General features: G+C 35.7%; 1 protein-coding gene across 7 annotated transcripts in view; it reads left to right on the top strand.

Annotated features, from left to right (window-relative positions):
- Positions 1 to 22837, top strand: part of SOX6 (SRY-box transcription factor 6) — a 624715-nt gene that overhangs the window by 253474 nt on the left and 348404 nt on the right. For all 7 annotated transcript variants that reach the window (XM_032641113.1, XM_032641114.1, XM_032641112.1 and 4 more), the window contains one exon: positions 15437 to 15644. In XM_032641113.1, coding sequence (XP_032497004.1) covers positions 15437 to 15644 — 208 coding nt within the window. The remainder of the gene's footprint in view (positions 1 to 15436; positions 15645 to 22837) is intronic.

Raw genomic sequence — 22837 nt, 5'->3', positions numbered from 1 at the left:
GCTCAGAAAAAAAGATTCCTTTCAAAATATTACTGCTCACTGACAATGTACCTAGTCACCCAAGAGCTCTGATGAAGATGTCCAATGAGATTAATGTTGTTTTCATGCCTGCTAACACAGCACTCAATCTGCAGCCCATGGCTCAAGGAGTAATGTCAACTTTCAAGTCATTATTTAAGAAATACATTTTGTAAGGCTACAGCTGCCATAGATAGTGATTCCTCTGATGGATCTGGGCAAAGTAAATTGAAAACCTTCTGGAAATGATTTACCATTCTAGATGCCTTTAAGAACATTCATGATTCATGGGAAGAGGTCAAAATATCAACATTAATAGGAGTTTGGAATAAATTGATTCCAATCCTCGTGGGTGACTTTGAGAGGTTCAATACTTCAGTAGAGGAAGTAACTGCAGATGTGGTAGAAATAGCAAGAGAACTAGAATTAGAAGTGGAGCTTAAAGATATGACTGAATTGCTGCAGTCTCATGGTAAAACCTTAATGAGGAGTTGCTACTTATGGGTGAACAAAGAAAATGGTTTCTTGAGATGGAATCTACTCCTGGTGAAGATCCCGTGAAGCTTGTTATAATGACAACAGAGGCTTTAGAATATTACATGAAATTAGTTGATAAAGTAGCAATAGGCTTTGAGAGGATTGACTCCAATTTTGAAAAAAGTTCTATTGTGGGTGAAATGTTATCAAACAACATTGCATGCTACAGAGAAATCCTTCATGAAAGAAAGAGTCAATTGATGTGGCAAACTTCATTGTTGCCTTATTTTAAGAAATCACTACAGCTACCCAAACCTTCATCAATCACCACCCTGATCAGTCAGCAGCCATCAACATTGAGGCAAGACTCTCCACCAGCAAAAAGATTATGAATTGCTGAAGGCTAGATGATGGTTAACATTTTTCAGCAATAAAGTATTTTTAATTGAGATATGCACTTTTTTTAGACAGAATGCTATTGCACACTTAATAGACTACAGTGTAGTGTAAACAACTTTTAAATGCATTGGGGGGACTTCCCTGGCAGTCCAGTGGTTAAGACTTTGCCTTCCAATGCAGGCTGTGTGGGTTCGATCCCTAGTCAGGGAGCTAGGATCCCACAAGCCTCATAGCCAAAAACCCAAAACATAAAACAGAAGCAATATTGTAACAAATTCAATAAAGACTTTAAAAATGGTCCACATCAAAAAAATAAATAAATGCATTGGGAAAAATTTGTGTGACTTGCCTTATTGTGATTTTCACTTTATTACAGTGGTCTGGAACTAAACCCACACTATCTCCAAAGTATGGCTTTATCATTAAAACCCAAAGCAATATACAGATTCAGTGCAATCCCCATCAAAATTCCATTGGCATATTTCACAGAACTAGATCAAACAATTCTAAAATTTGTATGGAACCACAAAAGATCCCAAATAGCCAAACAATCTTGAGAAAGAAGAATAAAGCTGGAGGTATTAACTCCGTGATTTCAAATTACACTGCAAAGCTACAGTAGTCAAAACAGTATTGTACTGGCACAAAAACAGATACACAAATCAATGGAGCAGAACTGAGAAACCAGAAATAAATCTACACATATATGTACAATTTTATGACAAAAGAGCAAAGAACATACAATGGATAAAGGATTGTCTTTTCAATAAATGGGGTTGGAAAAGCTGGACAGCTACATGCAAAAGAATGAAACTAGGCCACTGTCTTACACCATACACAAAAATTAATGAAAAATACATTAAAGCCTTGAATGTAAGACCTGAAACCATAAAATTCCTAGAAGAAAACATAGGTGATAATCTCATTGACATCAGTCTTAGTGATTTTTTTGTGGTTCTGACTTCAAAGGCAAGGGAAACAAAAGCACAAATAAAAAAATGGAACTACATCAAATTAAAAAGCTTCTGAAGAGTGAAGGAAAACATCATCAAACTGAAAAAGCAACCTACTGAATGGGAGAAGATATTTGCAAATCATACAGCTAATAAGGGGTTAATATCCAAAGTATATAAAGAACTCATACAAACAACCTGATCAAAAAATGGGCAGAGGATCTGAATAAGCATTTTTCTAAAGAAGACATGCAGATGGCCAACAGGGACATGAAAAGATGTTCAGCAGGGCTTCCCTGGTGGTGCAGTGGTTGAGAGTGCGCCTGCCGATGCAGGGGACGTGGGTTTGTGCCCCGGTCCGGGAAGATCCCACATGCCGCGGAGTGACTAGGCCCATGAGCCATGGCCGCTGAGCCTGCACGTCTGGAGCCTGTGCTCTGCAACGGGAGAGGCCACAACAGTGAGAGGCCCGCGTACTGCAAAAAAAAAAAAAAAAAAAATGTTCAACATCACTAATTATTTAAAAAAAATGTTATTGGAGTATAGTTGATTTACAATGTTGTGTTACTTTCTGCTGTACAGCAAAGTGAATCGTTTATACACATACATATATCCACTCTTTCTTAGATTCTTTTCACATATAGGTCATTACAGTGTATTGAGTAGAGTTCCCTGTGCTATACAGTAGGTCCTTTAATTATCTATTTTATATAGAGTAGTGTGTATATGTCAATTCCAATCTCCCAATTTATCCCTCCCTCCCCTTCCGCCTGATAACTATAAGATTGTTTTCTACCTGTGTAACTCTATTTCTGTTTTGTAAATAAGTTCATTTGTACCATTTTAAAAGATTCCACATATAAGCAATATCGTACGATATTTGTCCTCTGTCTGAGTTACTTCACTCAGTATGACAATCTGTAGGTCCATCCATGTTGCTGCAAATGGCATTATTTCATTCTTTTTTATGACTGAGTAATATTCCATTGTATATATGTACCACATCTTCTTTATCCATTCCTCTGTCGATGGACATTTAGGTTGCTTCCATGTCTTGGCTATTGTAAATAGTGCTGCAATGAACATTGGGGTGTATGTATCTTTTCGAATTATGGTTTTCTCTGGATATATGCCCAGGAGTGGGATTGCTGAATCATATGGTAGCTCTATTTTTAGTTTTTTGAGGAACTTCCACACTGTTTTCCATAGTGGCTGTACCAGTTTACATTCCCACCAACAGTGTAGAAGGGTTCTCTTTTCTCCACACCCTCTCCAGCATTTACTGTTTGTAGTTTTTTTGATGATGGCCATTCTGACTGGTGTGAGGTGATGTATCATTGTAGTTCTGATTTGCATTCCTCTAATAATTAGTGATGCTGAGCATCTTTTCATGTGCTTTTTGGCCATCTGTATGTCTTCTTTGGAGAAATGTCTATTTAGGTCTTCTGCCTATTTTTTGATTGGATTGTTTGTTTTGATGATACTAAGCCTCATGAGCTGTTTGTAAATTTTGGAGACTAATCCCTTGTTGGTCACATCATTTGCAAATATTTTCTCCCATTCTGTGGGTTGTCTTTTCAATATCACTGATTATTAAGGAAATGCAGATCAAAACCACAACGAGATACCACTTTATACCTCGTAGAACGGCTATGATTAAAAAGATAATAAATAACTCATTTTGGAGAGGATATGGAGAAAAGGGATCCATTGTACACTGTTAGTGGGACTATAAATTTCTGCAGCCACTATGCAAAACAGTATGGAGATTTCTCAAGAATTTAAGAATAGAGCTATTATATGACCCAGCTATTCCACTTTTGGGTATTTTATTCAAAAAACAGAAAACACTAATTTGAGGAGTTATAAATGCCCCTATGTTCATTACAGCATTATTTACAATAGCCAAGATGTGGAAATAATATTATAACCTGTGTCCATCAATGGATGAATGGATAAGGAAGATGTGATACACACACACACACACACACACACACACATGCACAAAATGGAATACAGCCATAAAAAAGAATGATATCCTGCCATTTACAACAACATGGATGGACGTTGAGGGTATTATGCTAAGTGAAATAAGTCAAACAGAGAAAGGCAAATACCTATGTTTTCACTCATATGTGGAATCTAAAAAAAAAAACCAACCAAATAAAAATAAACAAAAAAACCCTCATAAACACAGAGAACAGATCAGTAGTTACCAGAGGGGAAGCAGGTTGAGAGGGTGGGTAAAATGGGTGAAGCAAGTCAGCTGTATAGTGATGGATGGTAACTAGACTTGTGGTGGTTATCACTCTGCAGTCTAAACAAATGTTGAATTATAATGCTATATACCTGAAACATTTAAAAAGATTGGGTGGTATTTAAAAGAGGGATCAGAGGGAAATTACATTGCTCAAAGCTGGATTTTCTGTGAAATTTTGCTGATGTCAACATGAGCATGGATAAACAGGTTTGAAAATATTCTATAATCTATGAAAATGTATAAAGTGGAGTCCTTGGATATGAGTTTTTAATGTTAATGATAATATGAAAAAATATAACTAGCTATTAAATGAGAAGAAAGAGGGATTTTGTTCTAGATTAAAAGAGACTTAAGAGCATAACCAAATATAAACCATGAACTTTGACTGGATTCAGTTTTGAAAAAAAATATTTAGGGACAACTGTGGAAAGTTTAATATGGGTTGTATATTAGATGCCTTAAAAGAATTATTATTCATTTTCTTAGGTATGATAATCATATTGTGGTTATGTGGGAGAATATCCTTATTTTCTGCAGACACATGCTAAGGTATTTAGGGGTAAGATGGCATGTGATGTCAATAATATGCTCTAAAATGTTCAAGCAATATAATTAGATAGATACATACATACATACATATATACATGGAGCAATATGACAAAATGTTAATAATTGTCAATCAGCCTAGCTGATCATTATAATAGTATTCGTTATATTATTCCTTCTAGTTTTCTGAATGTTTAAAACTTTTTTCCTATTAAATTTAAAATGCCCATGTGGTAAAAAATGAAAGATTTGACCTATAATCATCAAGCCTCTTGCTAGTTCCTACTTTCTTGGTTTCAAAGTTAAAATTGTTTTAGCCAATTCAGTCTAGCCTGGTAGTGTTGTTTAGGTTGAACATCATATGGTAGTTTGAATAATAGTGAATTTCCAGATGAAAGTAACTGGCTGGAGTTGGTAGGCGCATGAATCAGCTAATAGCTGAACCTTGATAGAATGTTACTTCATGTGTTGGGGAATTCATTTATTAGGCCTGCCTGTCTTAAAGCTCTTCTTACTGTTCCATTACCAAAAAGTTATAAGGTATTCTTATCTCTGTGGCTATCTGTCCCATGGCATTAGATCTTTAAAGTATAATATCTCTAAGGCTGTGATAGTGTGCCTTAATTCTTTGTTGTTTAGACAATATTGAGTACATTCAGTTCAGGGCACTACTCTTTGAGAGAGAGAAACAAATTGGAACATACTCAGGGGATAATGAGCAGGATGGCTGAACCATGTCTTTCCTATGGGAAAGAAATCAAGGAAACAGAGATGTTTTGCCTAGAAAAAGAGAAGATACAAGGGTAATATAGTAGCAGTGTGTGTGTACTGAAAGTGCTGCACTTTTGAATATTCCCATGGAATGAAAGGAACTATACGTTGAAAGAATAGGATTCATATTCCTATAAATAAGAATGTTTGACAACCCTTCAAAGATGGAATGGACTGCTTTGGGAGGTGCTAAATCTTCTATGCGTGTTAGTTCAAGGAGAGAACAAAAAGTCACTTGTCATGGGTATTGTAATGGCCACCATCACTACCACCACCACTACCACCACCATTTAATGATCACTTTTTATTCTAAGTATTTTATTTTTATTAATTCATTAAATTTTCATAACAACCTTATTATAGGTTCTATACTGCTATAATTATCAATACCATTTTATAGATGAGGAAATTAAGGCACAGAGAGGGGTGGATGGAAAACTGGGATTTAACTAGAAAATCTGGCTCAGAGAACCTGTACTTTGTTTACTATTATACTACCTTGTCTTGTACAAGGGCATCAACAACTAGATGGGGATGAGCAATTGGATTTTTAAGGACCTTTGAATCTTGAGATTTTGATTCTATATTCTGATAGTGTATAGATGATGCAAGGCTTTTCTATGTGTTTGTCTTGACAAGTTTGGGGACTTTAAAATTTTTTTTCTATATTTACTCCATCCATTTATTAAATATCAAGGAATGAGGCTATTTATAAAACTTTTGGTATTGTAATTATTTTCTTTGAATCAAAATAACATTTTAAAAACACTTTTTTTCTTATAAGACTTTAGGAATCATGACACTAGCAAATATTGGTAACAAATCTATATTCTGACACATCATGCATGAATATATTTATTGTTATTGAATATTATAGCAATAGTGTAGAATGGCAAATTCGCGAATGCTATGTAAATCTCATATTATACCAAATACCAGTTTGAATAAAAGAGAAAAAGAACATACTTTGTTTTACTGTTAGAGCTAATGATAATGTTTGTCAGGAGTAATCTGTTGGTAATTGGAACCAAATTCAGTATTTTCATTTATGTAAGCTTCTTTAAACTGATGCTTTTCCATAAAATATGTCACATTAGAGAAAAACATACTTTTTCCTCTGAGAAAGAACCTATAAATGTTAGCAGTTTAGTTTTGAGCACATTAAAAAAGTTAGATTTCTTTTGTTAGCAGGAAATTATTGGAACCTAGATTAAGTAAAGCTTTTTTTTTTTTTTGTCGTCAGTTACCCAATAACACTGTGGTAGAATACCTCTTATACAGCACAGTTGGCAGGTATTTTGGGTTCATCAAAAAAAAAGTTGTTTAAATTGGGAATTAGAAGAAAGCAGTACATATATAGTAGATATGTAATATAACTCAATATAATGTATTGGATATACATGTGTAATTTATGTAATATAACTTGAAAACTTATTTGAAACTTAAAATATATATTTATTATTTATTTAATTTATTTTTGGCTGCGTTGGGTCTCAGTTGCAGCACGTGGGATATTCATTGAGGCATGCAGTATCTTTCCTTGTGGCACAGGGGCTTCTCTCTAGTTGCGGCGTGCAGATTGTGGCACATGGGTTCCAGAGTGCGTGGGCTCTGTAGTTTGCAGCATGCCGGCTCTCTCGTTGAGGTGTGCTAACTCAGTATTTGTGGTGCGCGAGCTTAGTTGCCCTGCGGCATGTGGGATCTTAGTTCCCTGACCAAGGATCGAACCTGGGTCCCCTGCATTGTAAGGCGGATTCTTTACCACTGGACCACCAAGGAAGTCCCTTAAAACATATAAATGCAGTACATACCAAGATAGGTGGAGCCATCTGTCTTGGCAGAGAAGACTGACATGGTTGATTTGCCTGTACATGGTGGTTTAAAAAAAACAGAAGCAACTTTTAGTTGGTTTTATTATCGTTTTTAATTTCTTTACAGACACTGCATCCCTTTAATTCCCTCCAGTCAGAGACTACCAGGAACATACCCATAGTTGAGCAAATTGGGTTTCTTACGCATTGCAGTAGGGAGAACTCACACCATAGAGAACCATGGAGTGTCTCAGAAAGAGAATATTCAAAAGAACTTTTTTAGGATTTGGGCTTTGTTTGAGTGATTTGGGGTAGGGTCTGAGGAAACAGAGATTTGCCATAGATTGGGGGCTATCACAAATCAGGGACAAATCTGTGATTGGATATCTCAATAAATCTTATTATAGGGAGGGCAGACTAAAGTAAGAATAAAGCTGTAACTGGAGAGACAGTATAACTAAAATGGAAAACAAAGCAAAACAAAAATGACAACATATAAGGCAATAAGAATGAACACACTTAATTCAGCCTTACTAATAGGTGGAGGAAAGGGTAAGAGAGGATAATATTCTGTCTCTGCAATTTCATTGGTGGTAGGTAGGGAAGTTGATCATGCCGCTGCTTAGAGAAGCCGTTTCCACTCATTTCTCCCACTGCAATGGCTTCCACCTGCATGTGGGTTTCTACTCTATTATGCAGGGCAAGATTGCATTCCTGACCCATGGTCTCTGCCTGTCTTAATTTCTGACATCTTATCTGACTTTTGCAACCCCAGTCTCTCCTCTGCTTGCAGTATGGCTGCCCATTCACATTCCTGGTCAAGGTGCAGGTGGAAACCCAGCTAAATTAGAGCTGTAGTATACTGTAGCTGCTCCTGGACAGAGTGGAGATAATCCATATGGAGTTAGGTTAAGTGAGAATTGATAGTGTCCCTAGACGAAGCTAATTACATATGTTGAGGTTATTGGAGCTTTGTGAGGGGCCAGATCTTAGTGGAATTAGTTAGGGATGCCTTTAAAAAGAAGGTGATTTTGAGCATTGATATTGAAGAGAGTAATATAGTTCAGTATTTATTATTCCACTTAGATGAATAAAATAAAAATAAAAACCTAGATGAGTTTTTACTTTATTTAAGTATACTCATTAAGTATTTAAGTATTTAAGTACTTAAATACTTAAGTATTTAAGTATACTCATTTATACTTAGATGAGTATAAATAAAAACCTAAAAATGGTTCCAGTGATTATCATGACTCTATTTTCAGAATTGAAAATTGAAACTAAAGATAATTGGACAAAGGACATTTTAATTTAATAATAAGTGTAGGTATCATTTATTGAGTACTCAGGTGATGGGCACTCCCCTAAGTGCTTTATACATTATTCATTTCTCACAGCAACTATTTGAGCATATAATTATAACTCCATCCTATAAAAAGGCATAGTCTAACTCCCATCTCCTTGACTATGGGTCAGCCTTGGTGACTTACTATTGAATAGATTGCATTGACAGTTATAGGGCATGACTTCCCAGACTAGGTTAGAAAAAGTGATATAACTTTCTTCTGGCTCTTTTGGGGGCATACACCTTTGGAGGCCTGAACTACCATGTAAGAAGTCTAGCTAGTCTGAAGCAATGTGCTGGAGAGAAAAGATCATGTAGAGAGACCACATCGAGGAAGATGTCCAAGGAACCCCAGGTTCCAACCCCAAGCTCTTGAAGTGTTCACATCTGTGAAAAAAGAAGCCTTTGAGATGACTCCAACCTTAGCCACTGACTTAAGGGCAAGCTCATGAGGAACCTTGAGACAGAACCACCCAGCCCAGATGCTCCTGAATTCCTGACCCACGGAAACCACTAAAGATAATAAATCATTATTGTCGTTTTAAGCACAAAGTTTTAGGGTGATTTTTATACAGTAGATAACTAATGTAATGTATCTTGGTAATTCTTAGATTAGGGTTAATAACAGTGGAATTCCTGTCTCAAAAGTAGGTAAAGCTCCTCTCTGGAAATGTAAGGTAAGAAAAGATTTAGAAGGTACGTGTTATTGAAATTATGGCATCTTTTACTGTTGAAAGTGATTTTAGTATAGCCCTATGGAATGGAAAAAACACTGGATTGGGTGTCAGAAGACCTACATTTAGAGTTTACCTCTGCCAGTTTTACCTGTGTGACATGGGGAAAACCACATAACCTTCTGAGTGTTACTTTTCTTCAGGCTAAAACAAACTTCGGTATTCAGTTCTTGGCAACACATTTTTAGAACAACATCTAGAGACTGGAGTGTATCAGAGGAGAATGACGAAGGGTCTGGAAACCATGTCAAATGGTAAATAGGTGTTGAAACTGAAGGAGTTTCACTTAGAAAACGACTGTTAACCTAATCCTTCCCTTAAGATACTTCGAACAACTTTAACATGGAATAGGAAATAAATTGATTTTGTGTGTCTTTTGAGGGCAAACAGGAAACTATGGGTGATAATGATAAGGATCTAGATTTTAGCTGATCAAGGATTCCCTTTTAAATAATTAGAGTTATCAGAAAATATTATTTGCGAGTCCTCAGATGCAGATATGCCAAGGAAAGAAAGCTTGGTTATTTTTTCTGATTTCAATATAGGGAAACTATAATATACTAACTCTCTAGATATGTTCAATAAGGCCAAACTCTATTCTCTTAAATTATTTTTATTGTGTTGGCCAAAAGATTCGTTTGCTTTTTTCCATAAGATGATTCTAGTAGCACTTAGTTGTCTTTACCTTCATTCAAAACAATTTTGTTAGATTGTATGTGACAGCTGTCATATCAGCGTGCATTAAAAAAAAGATCAAAATTGGTGAATTTTTGTGTAGCCATTTTAATATTAAAGATGGAAGAAAAATGCAACATTTCCGGCATATTATGTTTTATTATTTAAAGAAAGGTAAAAATGGAGCTGAAATGCAAAAAAGATTTGTGCAGTGTATGGAGAAGGTGCTGTGACTGATAGAACGTCTCAAAAGTGGTTTGCGAAGTTTCATGCTGGAGATTTCACACTGGATGGTGCTCCATGGTCGGGTAGACCAGTTGAAGTTGATAGTGATCAAATCAAGACATTAATTGAGAACACTCAATGTTATACCATGCGGGAGATACCAACATACTCAAAATATCCAAATCAAGCGTTGAAAATCATTTGCACCAGCTTGGTTATGTTAATCGCTTTGATGTTTGGACTCCACATACGCGAAAAAAACCTTCTTGACTGTATTCCCGCATGCGATTCTCTACTTAAATGTAATGAAAACATTCCATTTTTAAAACAAATTGTGATGGGCAGTGAAAAGTGGTTACTGTACAATCATGTGGAACAGAAGATATCATGGGGCAAGGGAAATGAACCACCATCAACCACACCAAAGGCTGGTCTTCATCCAAAGAAGGTGATGTTGTGTATATGGTGGGATTGGAAAGGAGTCCTCTATTATGAGCTCCTTCTGGAAAACCAAACGATTAATACCAGCAAGTACTGCAAAGGCTCAAAAATTTGATTATGTTTGCTATATTCACAGTACCATGAGAAGGCTATTTGAGTTTAATGTTATTTAATGCCACTGCTGAGCAATCAGTTTTTCATAACTTCTGAAAAATCTGAACAATATTTATTTTAATCTGTTTTTTCAATTTTATTGAGAAATAATTAACATAGAACATTGTATTAAAGATATAAAATATAATGTATATATTGTGAAAGGATTACCACAATAAGTTTACTTAACATCCATCACCTCACACACGTTTTGTTTTTAATATTTACTTCTCTATCCCTTCATATATGGAAACATCTTAATTATATATATATATATATATATATATTTTTTTTTTTTTTGTGGTACGCCGGCCTCTCACCGTTGTGGCCTCTCCCGTTGTGGAGCACAGGCTCCGGACGCGCAGGCTCAGCGGCCATGGCTCACGGGCCCAGCCGCTCCGCGACATGTGGGATCTTCCCGGACCGGGGCACGAACCCGCGTCTCCTGCATTGGCAGGTGGACTCTCAACCACTGCGCCACCAGGGAAGCCCTATATATTCTTAATTTGTGAAAATTGCTTGTATTTTCTAGAAACTTTGCCTAATGATTTTTTTTGTACTACTGCATGCTTTTTCAGTCATCTACATATAATTTTTGTACTGTGTTTAATTAATTGCCAGTGAAATGCTCCTTAGATAATCTGAATCAATATCACTTTAGTCCTTGTATTGGTACTAGGATCCTTTTAAATAGTATTTTGAAATTTTCTTCACTGTTAGGGAGGACTCTGAAGTTAAGGGTTAAGAGAAAACAAACTTATGTTTCCTTTGAATGAACTAATGCTTACTCAGTGCCCCATATGCTTTTCTTTTTGTGATGTTCATGTGTTCTGTCATGTTATACACTGGCTGTTTTCACAAGAAAGATCAAAAGAAGAGAAGTAATCTCCTTTATGTTACTTTTTAAAATCACAACTAACCAGGCTTCTTTAAAATGTTCATAATTATATCCACATTATAACATGAAGGCAAAGCACATTCATTTCATTACCTTCTCACGGAATCAGTGTTTCTGAAAGTGGGGTGCATCAGAATCACTTGGGATGTTTATTAAACTTCATATTCCTGCACCCCACTCTTTGGGGTATGGGAAGAGGTAAGGGAATCTGTATTTTAACATACTTGCCAGGGAATTCTATACCTTAAAGTTGGAGAAGCACTGCTTTAGTCAAATGTTGTCTCAAACCTCTCCACAGCTGTGCTGCAGTGTCATGCATCAAAACTTGATAGATATTATCACTGTTCATCTTGCCTCAATTGTTAGTTCATAGGACCAGTTTTGTTTTTAGGAAATTAAAGAATAAGTTGAGCTTTTTTTTTTTCTGTAAGAAAACTTACTTAAAAATTACCTAGCGGGCTTCCCTGGTGGCGCAGTGGTTGAGAGTCCGCCTGCCGATGCAGGGGACGCGGGTTCGTGCCCCGGTCCGGGAGGATCCCACGTGCCGCGGAGCGGCTGGGCCCGTGAGCCATGGCCGCTGGGCCTGCGCGTCCGGAGCCTGTGCTCCGCGGCGGGAGAGGCCACAGCATTGAGAGGCCCGCGTAACGCAAAAAAAAAAAAAAAAATTACCTAGCTCCCTAGAACAAAAACTAGAGATTCTTTGTCAAATTTCTTTTTCTGATTTGACATTACTGCCTTTTATCTAACAGTAATCTCTTCATTGTATCGATAGATGTTTGGATTTATGTGCCCCTTTGTTCAGGTGAATTGACTATAGGCCCCCATTCATGAGAGGTCCATATGTCTTTTTTTTTTTTTTTTTTTTTTTTTGCGGTACGCGGGCCTCTCACTGTTGTGGCCTCTCCCGTTGCAGAGCACAGGCTCCGGACGCGCAGGCTCAGTGGCCGTGGCTCATGGGCCCAGCCGCTCCGCAGCATGTGGGATCTTCCCGGACCGGGGCACAAACCCATGTCCCCTGCATTGGCAGGCGGACTCTCAACCACTGCGCCACCAGGGAAGCCCCCCATATGTCTTAAGTTTTAGAAAGTTAAAAAGTGAAGACCATAAATGGTAAATTTTGCCCCTTTCCATTGTTTATAAGATAGTATGACTTAAGCCATTTATGATTTCATTTTCTGCCCGTGTTGGTGCCTTTGTGGCATGTTGCAAGTAGTTCTTGTTGCTTTCTTGGAGAAATCATGACTTACAGCTTCTTGTTCTCTGTTTCTTGGTGGTGTTGAGCGACCTTGCACAGATTATGGGGCTGAAGACAGTGTGGGTCATTGGTGTGGGAACCCATGGTTATTGTCTGTGGTGCAGATGGCAGTGACCACATTCCCATGAGTAAAAAATAAGGAACATAGTCTATCTAACAAGTAAGTGACATGAGTAAATAGACTGAAATTAGTCCTGAGAGAAAAAAATGGTACTGTATGGAGCCTAAATTCTCTAAGGACAACTGTAACTCAGGCTGGAGAGACATTTCTAGCATCTTTCAATTTGGGAGTGGTGGGAAAACTCCTCTTTATTATGGTCAGTGGTGAGTCATTTGTAGGTAACCACTTCCATGTAACTGTTGTTTTAAGTTGATCTTCAATCCCTTAGGTTGAGCCAGAGTTTGTTTTTGACTTACAGGCAATGATAGACAAATTTGCATTTGAAATGAAAGTGATCGAAGCATAATTTATCAAATGGTATTACTGATTCAAAAGCCTAGGTCACATTTCTGATAGGGACACTATTAAGAGCTGAAATTGGCTTTGGCAAACATATCTCTGAGTTTTTTGTTTGCACAAAGTAGGGAATGAACTGGCCATTCCAAGGAGCCATGTATTAACCATGACTGGCATCTAAAAGAAGGGGTTCCTGTGCATCACTCCACAGTTATTGTAAGCAGTAAATGAAATACAACATATTTCCTGGGGAAAGAAAAGATTTAGGGATAAGGTAAAGAGGAGCTCTTTTTCCTGCCCTGCCCATTTATTTTATCCTTTTCAGTTTATTTTAGTGCAAATGTAATGAGCATCTGCTCCGTGCTAGGCATTTTGATAACAATGGGATTGTGGAAAAGATTAAGATTTGGCTCATAGTAATTTAAAGCAGCTTTATTGAGATATAATACACGTACCATACAATTTGCTCATTTAATGTGTACAATTCAGTGGTTTTTAGTATATTCACAGACTTTACAATACTCAATTTAATTCAAGACATAGTTTTTACTAAGCAATTCCTTAGGTCCAGAGGGGGAAAAACCTCTGGCTCCATTCCTAGATCTGTTCCTTCCAACAAAATAATAATACCTACCATTTACTAAGCACTGCCTGCTTTGGGCTCAGCACTGTGCCTAGTTGCTTTACAAATGTTAGCTCATTATATGCTACCAATAACTGTGAAAATAAGTTTTATTCCTACCTTGTATACAATGACAATAATACCTAAATATCTAGCATTTACTGAGTACAATTATCTCATTTAATGTATGTGGAAATGTATTTCTCTAGATTCCATTTTCTTTTCATTCCCTTTCCTATCAGTGATTAACTCTGTAAATTTTTTTTTTTTTAAACGCTGTGACTTTTACCTCATGCTCTTCCTCTAGTTCTTGATGCTTACTGGGCTTTTTTTTGTGAAGAAGGAGAGAGATATAGGAGTGATTAAGATTTTTAAGCTTCTGATGAGAACAAAGCCTAGATGCTTTATTTATTTCATACAGTTTTTTATTGGGAGAGAGAATACCCATACACAGGCAGATAAGGTGAATGCAAGACTACTGGTGGACTGTGGCCAAAAATGTTTGCTTAAAACTCCCAGTTCCGATTTAAAGAGCTATAAAAACATTTTCTTTTTATAAACTTTTTGGTGTTTATTATTTTCAATCTAAGATTTGCTTTTTCTCCTTGAAGATGGAACTAACTCTCCTACCAGTTAGCCAACTTCTCCGTAATGTGAAATAATTCTTGTGTAAGTGTTTCTGTAACAAACTTGTCTTCTTGTTAAAAAAAAGAAAAAAACAAATCATTTTTAAATGCCACATGAAAAATGTGTGTGACTATGTGCTAAAGTATCAGGGGTAAGTGTAAGAAATAGAAAGAGGTTTCTGTAACTTTGACAGATGTGTAGCTAGAAAACAAACAAACAATTTTCCTCAAACCCCAGCACACAAAAATATTCAGGTTGGCTAACTTTCTGACGCTGATTTAGATATTTTATATATTTTCTGGTGAATAATTAACGTGAATATGGAAACTAATTTCTCTACTGTTTCTAAATTTAGGGATAATGGGGTTTTTTTTGATGTACACATATTTTAGGCTGTGGGAAGAGGGTTGCTAATATAAGTGCCAATTAAAAGAAAAACTTTACCATCCTTATAATTAATAATTGAATCTGAACTATTTTAAATGAAGGGTGTAAATGAGTAAGAAGTTGAAGTGTTCCTTGTAAAATTAAGTTTTTGTAACACTTTGGCTGCTTTTTTTTTTTAAAAAGAAAAAGGTCGAATCTGCAATTTCAGGTTAGTTCCTTTGATAATTACCTCTATGTTTAGTATTTTTTTTAAGCAGAGATAGTTAATATATTTTATTTGTCCATCTCAGCCTCATATACTATCATTCTGAGTTTGGGATTTTTCTCCAATGATATGCAAAGAAACATGTTCTAATGGTTTTATTTTATTTTTATTTTCTAGGAGTCAGAGAATAATAAGTTATGTTCCCTATATTCCTTCCGAAATACCTCTACCTCACCACATAAGCCTGACGAAGGGAGTCGGGACCGCGAGATAATGACCAGTGTTACTTTTGGAACCCCAGAACGCCGCAAAGGGAGCCTTGCCGATGTGGTGGACACACTGAAACAGAAGAAGCTTGAGGAAATGACTCGGACTGAACAAGAGGGTATGTGTGGACTTAACTGTTGGGCTTTATTCTTTTAAAGATTCCAGGCTTAAAAAAAAAATGAGTGGGATTTTAAGGGCCAGAGAAGTGCATAATTGACACTAGCAAGGAAAAAGTTATTCAGAGGTTACCATGGTGATGGCAGATTGTGATCCATTAGAAGTGTTATGCAGATAGTTCCATTTTTCTACAACTTTGTGCATTTTACTTGGCTCTTATAATAACAAATCAAGGTTTTAAACTGACTATAAGCCTTGCTCTGGAAAAGGGAGTACAGGTATTTTCCTAGCCGCAACTTTATTTTTCATTTTTTCTCCCTTATTTCCTCTTGATGGATAGTGTTTTATTTTGAAAATATCAACTGTTTAAAAAGAAAAAGGCCCCTAATTTATTTCTCCTTATTTTTATAAATATTATAAATTTATAAATATTATTATTTTACCTCCAAATGTTGCAGAATTGAGAGCTGAGGGTTTCTAATACTATTAAAGCTAAATGTTCAAAGGAGGAGTTCTTTGACACATGACATCTACTGAAACATCCACCTTCTCTACTCTCTCTACAAGAGTCCACTTAGGTTAACCTAGGTCCTAAAAAGTAGATGAAAGAAGACTCTCTAATAATATGTTTAAATTAAATAAATCAACTCTGAGTGATTGCTATACTATGTATATTCTTTCATTTTTTTATGTACAGATTTTAGACTTTAAAATGTAGGATAATTAATGGCTCTGGATTACTACTTACATTGTAAGTTAAATTTAAACCTCTGTGGTATTATAGGGAAATGGGGATTTGATATAAGGGAATTTTTCATGTAAGTTAATTTTATTCCTTTAAAGGGCTCAGAAGTTTATTTAAAAATTTCAAATTAATTTTTGTGATGTGTCCACCACATCAGCAATCTTTGGGGAAGCTTCTAAAATGTATTACATGCTTCCCTATCTTACTAACCAGATTATATGGCACAAAATGTAAACTTTTTTGTTGACTCAGGGTCATGATGCAGTAGAATATGATCTCCAATACCTATCTAACAATCATGTGACCCTGGGTAAGTTCTTCAATCTCCCTGAACCACAAAATTTAAAGTTTGGTATGGTAGTAACCTGACTTCTTAACTCAAACATTTTGAGAATTAACTATAATAATTAATGTGTCTTATGAACTGTAAATTACATACATTTGAGTTATTGTGATGATAATTATTATAAATGTCAATTACTTTAGCATGCTATAATGTAATGATGCCCCCAGAGATCTTTGAGATAATTAGGACAGTTGGCTTTATGGTTATTTCTCTGCAATTATGAAACTTTAGAGTTCCTGTGTCTGCTTGATTTAGATATCTTTTTTGGCGTGTGTGTGTGTGTGTGTGTGTGTGTCTGTGTATATGTGTGTTTTGGTTTCTCTTCCTTTAATATCAGGTTTCAGACTGTTACTTCTTACCTAGTTGTGAATATTTTCTAATTTGCTTCTTATATTCATCTGTCGATTATGAAATTAGATGATCATAACATTCTGGACTATATTTAAAATATGAACAAACATTTCTGGGTGAGTTGCTAAGAGATTCTGGGCAATATACATACTCTTCAGTGCATGGACTTCATGCTGACTCTTCTGGCTGCTCAGAGACTTTATATTCCTCATTCACGGCTATTCTAGAATAACTGAGGCTGCCAGATCAATAAACTCTGAATAAATGAGATTGCTAGGTTACATTTAATTGTGATTCACCAAAAAGATTGTTTTAGCTCTATAAGAAAGAGGTTTCAACATACTTTAGAGGGCTCTGTTGTGTAAAAATAAAGAAATTGATTTGTGATGATTTTTTAGGGGGGAGGGGTCTAGACTGCTAGGGAATTTAAAATCATCCTTCTCTTGCAAGTAATGATTAGTCTTTTCTTCTTCATTATTGTGTGTTATAGATTTGATACAAGAGAGGCATTTGTAAGATGAGACCTCTCATTTAAGAGTCCTTTGTTATTATATTCCTACTATTGAAGAATGTTTTTTATGTACTCTACAGAACTTTGTTTTGTACAGTACATATATTTTAGGCATAGGAAATTCAGGCATTTTTAGTGCATATCTGCATATATAATTCATTAAGTACAAATAGAAATGATAAAAAGTGTGCTTATCAAACAGATTCCAAAAATCTGGGAAGAATGCTGAATATAATGTATGAAAGAAACAAAAAGTCAAAAGTTTTTGACAAACTGAAAATATAAACTTAAAACTAACCCATCAAGATAAAATTTAATAGGTCTTATTGTCAAGTCCAGAGGCTGTGACCAAAATTCCTATCTGCACAAGTAATTACTGAAGGACATTTAAATAGCAGACACATGGTTAAAAAAAAACCCAACATATGAATTTTAGGTGACAGAGAGTGCAATGGGGTCAGTGCAGTGAATATTGCCAAAAAATTGCCAGTGCTATCCCAGTCAGCATTACTAGAATTACAGTATGTAAGATTCAAGAGGTGTCGGTCCCACTGAGCTTCCTGCTCAAAAGAATGCACCTGAAGTATTGTGTGGAGAATTACTACACTTCAAGAGGAACTCAGAAGCGTTGGGATATTCTCAGAGGAGAACAAATTACATGCTAACAGACACAGAATTATATAATAAGAGGAATAATTAAAGGAACTAGTAATATTATCATTATATTATCATATAATATTATATATCATATTGAAATTATAACAAGACCAGCTGTCTAACAGTGTAGCTGTCCATGTATGGAAAGACTTTCTTTGAAAGATAATAAATTATCTTTGGAGGTATGCAGCAATCTTAATTGCCATTTTAAAAGGTTATTTTAGACGAGGGGTAATTGGTCTTTTTCTGCCAAGACTATGAATTTTTATGAACAATATGCTTATACAGTATTCTATAGTTCATGGCATATTTTTTATAGCCTAATCAAGAGCTACATAGTATCGTGATTATTTTTCTACAAGTTTTCTTCTTATTTTGCAAGGTGCTATATTAGAACTGAGGGATTCTTACTTTCTTTCTTTCTTTGGCTGTGGATCCCTTTGGTGGCATGGCAACACCTACAGGTCCATTCTTATTTTAAATGCATAAAGTAAAATCCATGGAATTATGAGAAAATGAATTATATTAAAATGTTAAATAATTTAAAAATTTTTGATATGGTATGAAGTACTACTTTATTAATGCATTAAACACAAGATCTAATGGAGGGACTAAAAATACAATTTTGAAGTAGTGATAAGTATAAAAGGTATTTTGAGATATCTTCAACAAGTACAGTGTGATATAAAAATATATTGTTATTTTATTGGTTACAATGTCACAGATATTATGAATTTATGGTTTGTTGCCTGCATCAATAATTTAAAGAAATGCAAATTTTCAGTTAAAAAAATTGGTGAAAATGAATTTTTTCCATCCAAGTTCACAGACTTCCTGAATTCTATGGATAGACTCCTGGGGTCTGTGGACCCTAGGTTAAGAACCACTATGCTACATGATATTGCACACCTATCATGAATAAAACAATAGTCTCTAAATTTAAAGAGTTCATATTCTAGTAAAAGGTGTAAAACATATACAAAATGAACTCTAATTCATATTTAATATGTGATAAGTTCCATGAGAGCTACATAGGTAAAATGTTATAGGAGTTTACAAGATAGATTGTGCCTGCCTAGGAAACCATGGAGAGGTTCTATAGGAAAATGAGTCTTAACTGGTCTTGGAGAATGAAAGGATATATATGTAAGTAGAAATGGAAGGGAGGGACATTTCAGTCAAAAGGAACGGGCAGAGAGCTTTAAAACAGCCTTCAGGTTCTACTTTAAAGTATGTGAAGATGCATATAGGGTATAAGACTGAAAAGGTAGGTTCTGTTCATCACAGTGGCCCTTAAATTCTTGGCTAAGAAGCTCAAACTATATGAAAGTTATGGAGGAACCACTGACTGTTTTTTAGCACAGTAAGTTGATGGATTAGAGCTTTCCTCCAGGAAAGTTCATCTGGCAGCACTGTATTGGATGTATGGGAGCACAGAGAGCTGTTAAGGAAATTGTTTCAGGCTAGAGATAATGAGGGCCTGAACTAAAGCAGCAGAAACAAGAAAGGAAGAAGGGGTGCATATGGAAAAGATATTCGGAGGTAGAATTGTTAGGACCTGACATTTAAAGTGAGGAGATCAATAGAGAGGAGTGGTTTAAAGGTAGCTCAGAGTGAATAGGAGGATGGTATAACAGTTAATGAGAAAAGTAGACAACATGTTTTGGAGATGGGAGTAATGAGGATTTCTATTTTTTATTTTGAGTTTGATGCCTAATTTTAATCATTTGCTTGGAGTGATAGAACAGAACAGTGTGATGGGAGAAGAGAAATAATTATAGAAAAGGTCATTAATAAGCTTCTGTTAGATTTCTGATTCTATAATATTATAATTATACTCTAGGTCTAAGGAGGTATAATAGCTCCACCAATATTTGCCTGGCTTTGACTTTTTAAAGCCCCATCTCCTCATCTGGGACGTCCTTTATCCCATGGGATGTATAAAAGCTTTCAAATGCATTACTCACCTCTCCCTCGCTTCTACTTCCTGGTTTGAAGACCATACTTCATAAGTGACAAGCTTGTGTGATTGACATAATAAATGACCTTTCCTGAGTCATTCTTGTCCTGGAGAATGTTTTGACTATATCAGACTAAATACCTTCCCCCTCATTTCCCCTCTTATACAGTAACTGATCTATAAAAAGTTTATTTATTATGGTCTATTTTAAAACAGTATCTACTTGATAAAAGAAAAACTCTCCATTCGGTAATAGGAAAGTTATTCTCTTACAGGTAGATTCTTTGATTAACCAAATAATTGTCCAGTATTTTATCTGCCATTCTCTCAAGAAATGTCCTCTCCAGAGCAGTGATTTGACTGGATTGCTGAAACACTGATGAACAAATGTGTTCTGTCTGAAGTGCCTCTGCGGAAAGTAAGATTTGTGGGAAAATAGGCAAGGCTTCTGTTTTGTTCTAAATTTAACCCTGAATTTTTCTGCCATAGATAGACAGGTTGGTAGGTAGGTAGATAGATAGATAGGTGTGCAGATGCATGGAAAAATGGATAGATGGATAGAATGGATGAATATCAGAATCTACCTTTTAAAACACTGTTGATATTGGTGGGTATAGTGTGTAGAAAGACTTTGATTAATAGATTCAGTTTTAAATGGTTCTAAGATAAAAAGCCTTCAGCTGGGATTAAATGATGAATTTTAGTTATCCTTGTATCACCCATCTTGTTGCCAATGTAGCTGGGCTGTAGCATAAGCGACAGTTGTCAGAAAATGAATACTTTAAAAAGGACTTCTATATCTAAATACATATATTTAATCAGAGAGTCCTTTGGCTTCTGAAAATAAGTTGTCTAATGAGAATTTCATTTGAGCAGCTGCGACTGAGGAGGTCAACAGGCATTGCCTAGGAGAATATGGCCCAGCTGGTTAAATCTGGTTGTTGTCGTGATTTAAATGGTCAAGTGCTGCTTGTAATCCAGGACCGTCTGTTTGTAAAGGGAAGAGTGAGTGCTTCAGCATAATGTACAGCTGTTTTAATCTCTCTTTAATAATAGTGCTTCAGCCACTATCATGTCTTGTGTATCATACTACTAAGTATATGATCCTAGGCTGGGTGAACTGGTTTGGGTCAGGTTCTGGAGTCACGTGAGATTGCAGAGAAAGGGATACATTGATATAAACCTCAACTCTAACAAAATAAGATTTTCTTTCTGACTTTTTGCTTTTTTAAAAGACTTATTTTTTAGTTAATAATTATTGTGATCAAGAGGGAGTGATGAAGTTTGTAGTTAGAAATATTAGAATAAATGTGTTCTCTTCGATAGAGGCCATAAACTTAATGGAAAGTATGCAGAGTTTAGGTACAGTTTCATAGGATGTATGTTGATCAGAAATTAGAGTATTTGTCCAGTGGAATTGTGTGCTTCAAGATATGATAATGAAAGTATGTGGATTCATTTGACTGTGTATGTAGAGAAAGGGCAGGAGCATTTGAGCTTTGGATTCCTGGTGGGATAGGCTTTCCAATGGATTATGCAGCTGTTACCCAGCACAAGAATGAACACGTGTTTATGTATCTGATGGATTATTATCATTATTCACATCTCTAAACAATAATTTGGATTTCTACATATATTTTCACTGAATTATATTTAGTAAGCGTATATGTTGGTATGTGTTGCTCATCTGATAGCTTTTGCCTGTGTGGTATAGTTTAAGCAATGGGAGAACTCATTTTTGAAAGCCGTATGTTTTTTGAGTAAGCTAGATCTGGGTTAGATATAAGTTCTAATATTTAGCGAGGCAGTATAGCGTACTGATTAAGAGTGTGGGCGCTGTTGCTATGCTGCGGGAGTTTGAATCTCAGTTCAACATTTGCCAGGTGGCTGACACTGGGCACCTCTCTGTGTTTTCTCAGCCAAATGTTGGACATAATTATAGAGCTATCATGAAGAGATCAAGATTTAGTTAATGCAACTAAAACATTTAGAACACTACCAGCACATAGTAAGTGCTCAATAAATGTAGCCAACATTATTTCTTAGTCTTGGACAAATTATTTCATCCTTTGGTGCTTCAGTTCCTTTATCTGTAAAATTGGATAAATGATGTCTACCTTGCAGGGCTATGTGAGAATTTGACAGATTATATATACATAAAACACATAGCTTCAATAATTATAATTTATTATTACTATTACTGTTATAACTACTATTACTGTTATTATTTGAAGGAACATTTTGTAAAGAGAAATATTACACGAATCTCATCCTGCACCACAGACAGAATCATAGGAAATGTCCCATGGTGTTAGGATTTAGCATTTGGCAGCAATGATGTACTTGTTTTCTGGAAGAGCAATCCAGCTTAACTCTCCTTTCAGGCTCTTTGGGAAAGCTGATACTAAAGTTTTCCCACTGGAAGCCAATCTTCCCTGCTGAGAAATATGTGGAATATGATGCTGTCAGGGAGAGAGGTTGGTAAAGCCTTAGATGAGGTTTTTAGATACTATCCAGTTAAGAGCACTGTGTTCCTGTTAAAGAAAAAAATCTATTAAAAGGCCATGCTAAAAAAAATGTAAAAGTTTAACATTCATACCATGCTAGAGCATCAAAAGAATCTT

Source organism: Phocoena sinus, chromosome 8, assembly GCF_008692025.1.
Source record: "Phocoena sinus isolate mPhoSin1 chromosome 8, mPhoSin1.pri, whole genome shotgun sequence".
Taxonomy (NCBI): domain Eukaryota; kingdom Metazoa; phylum Chordata; class Mammalia; order Artiodactyla; family Phocoenidae; genus Phocoena; species Phocoena sinus.
This window is presented reverse-complemented; position numbering and strand designations above follow the sequence as displayed.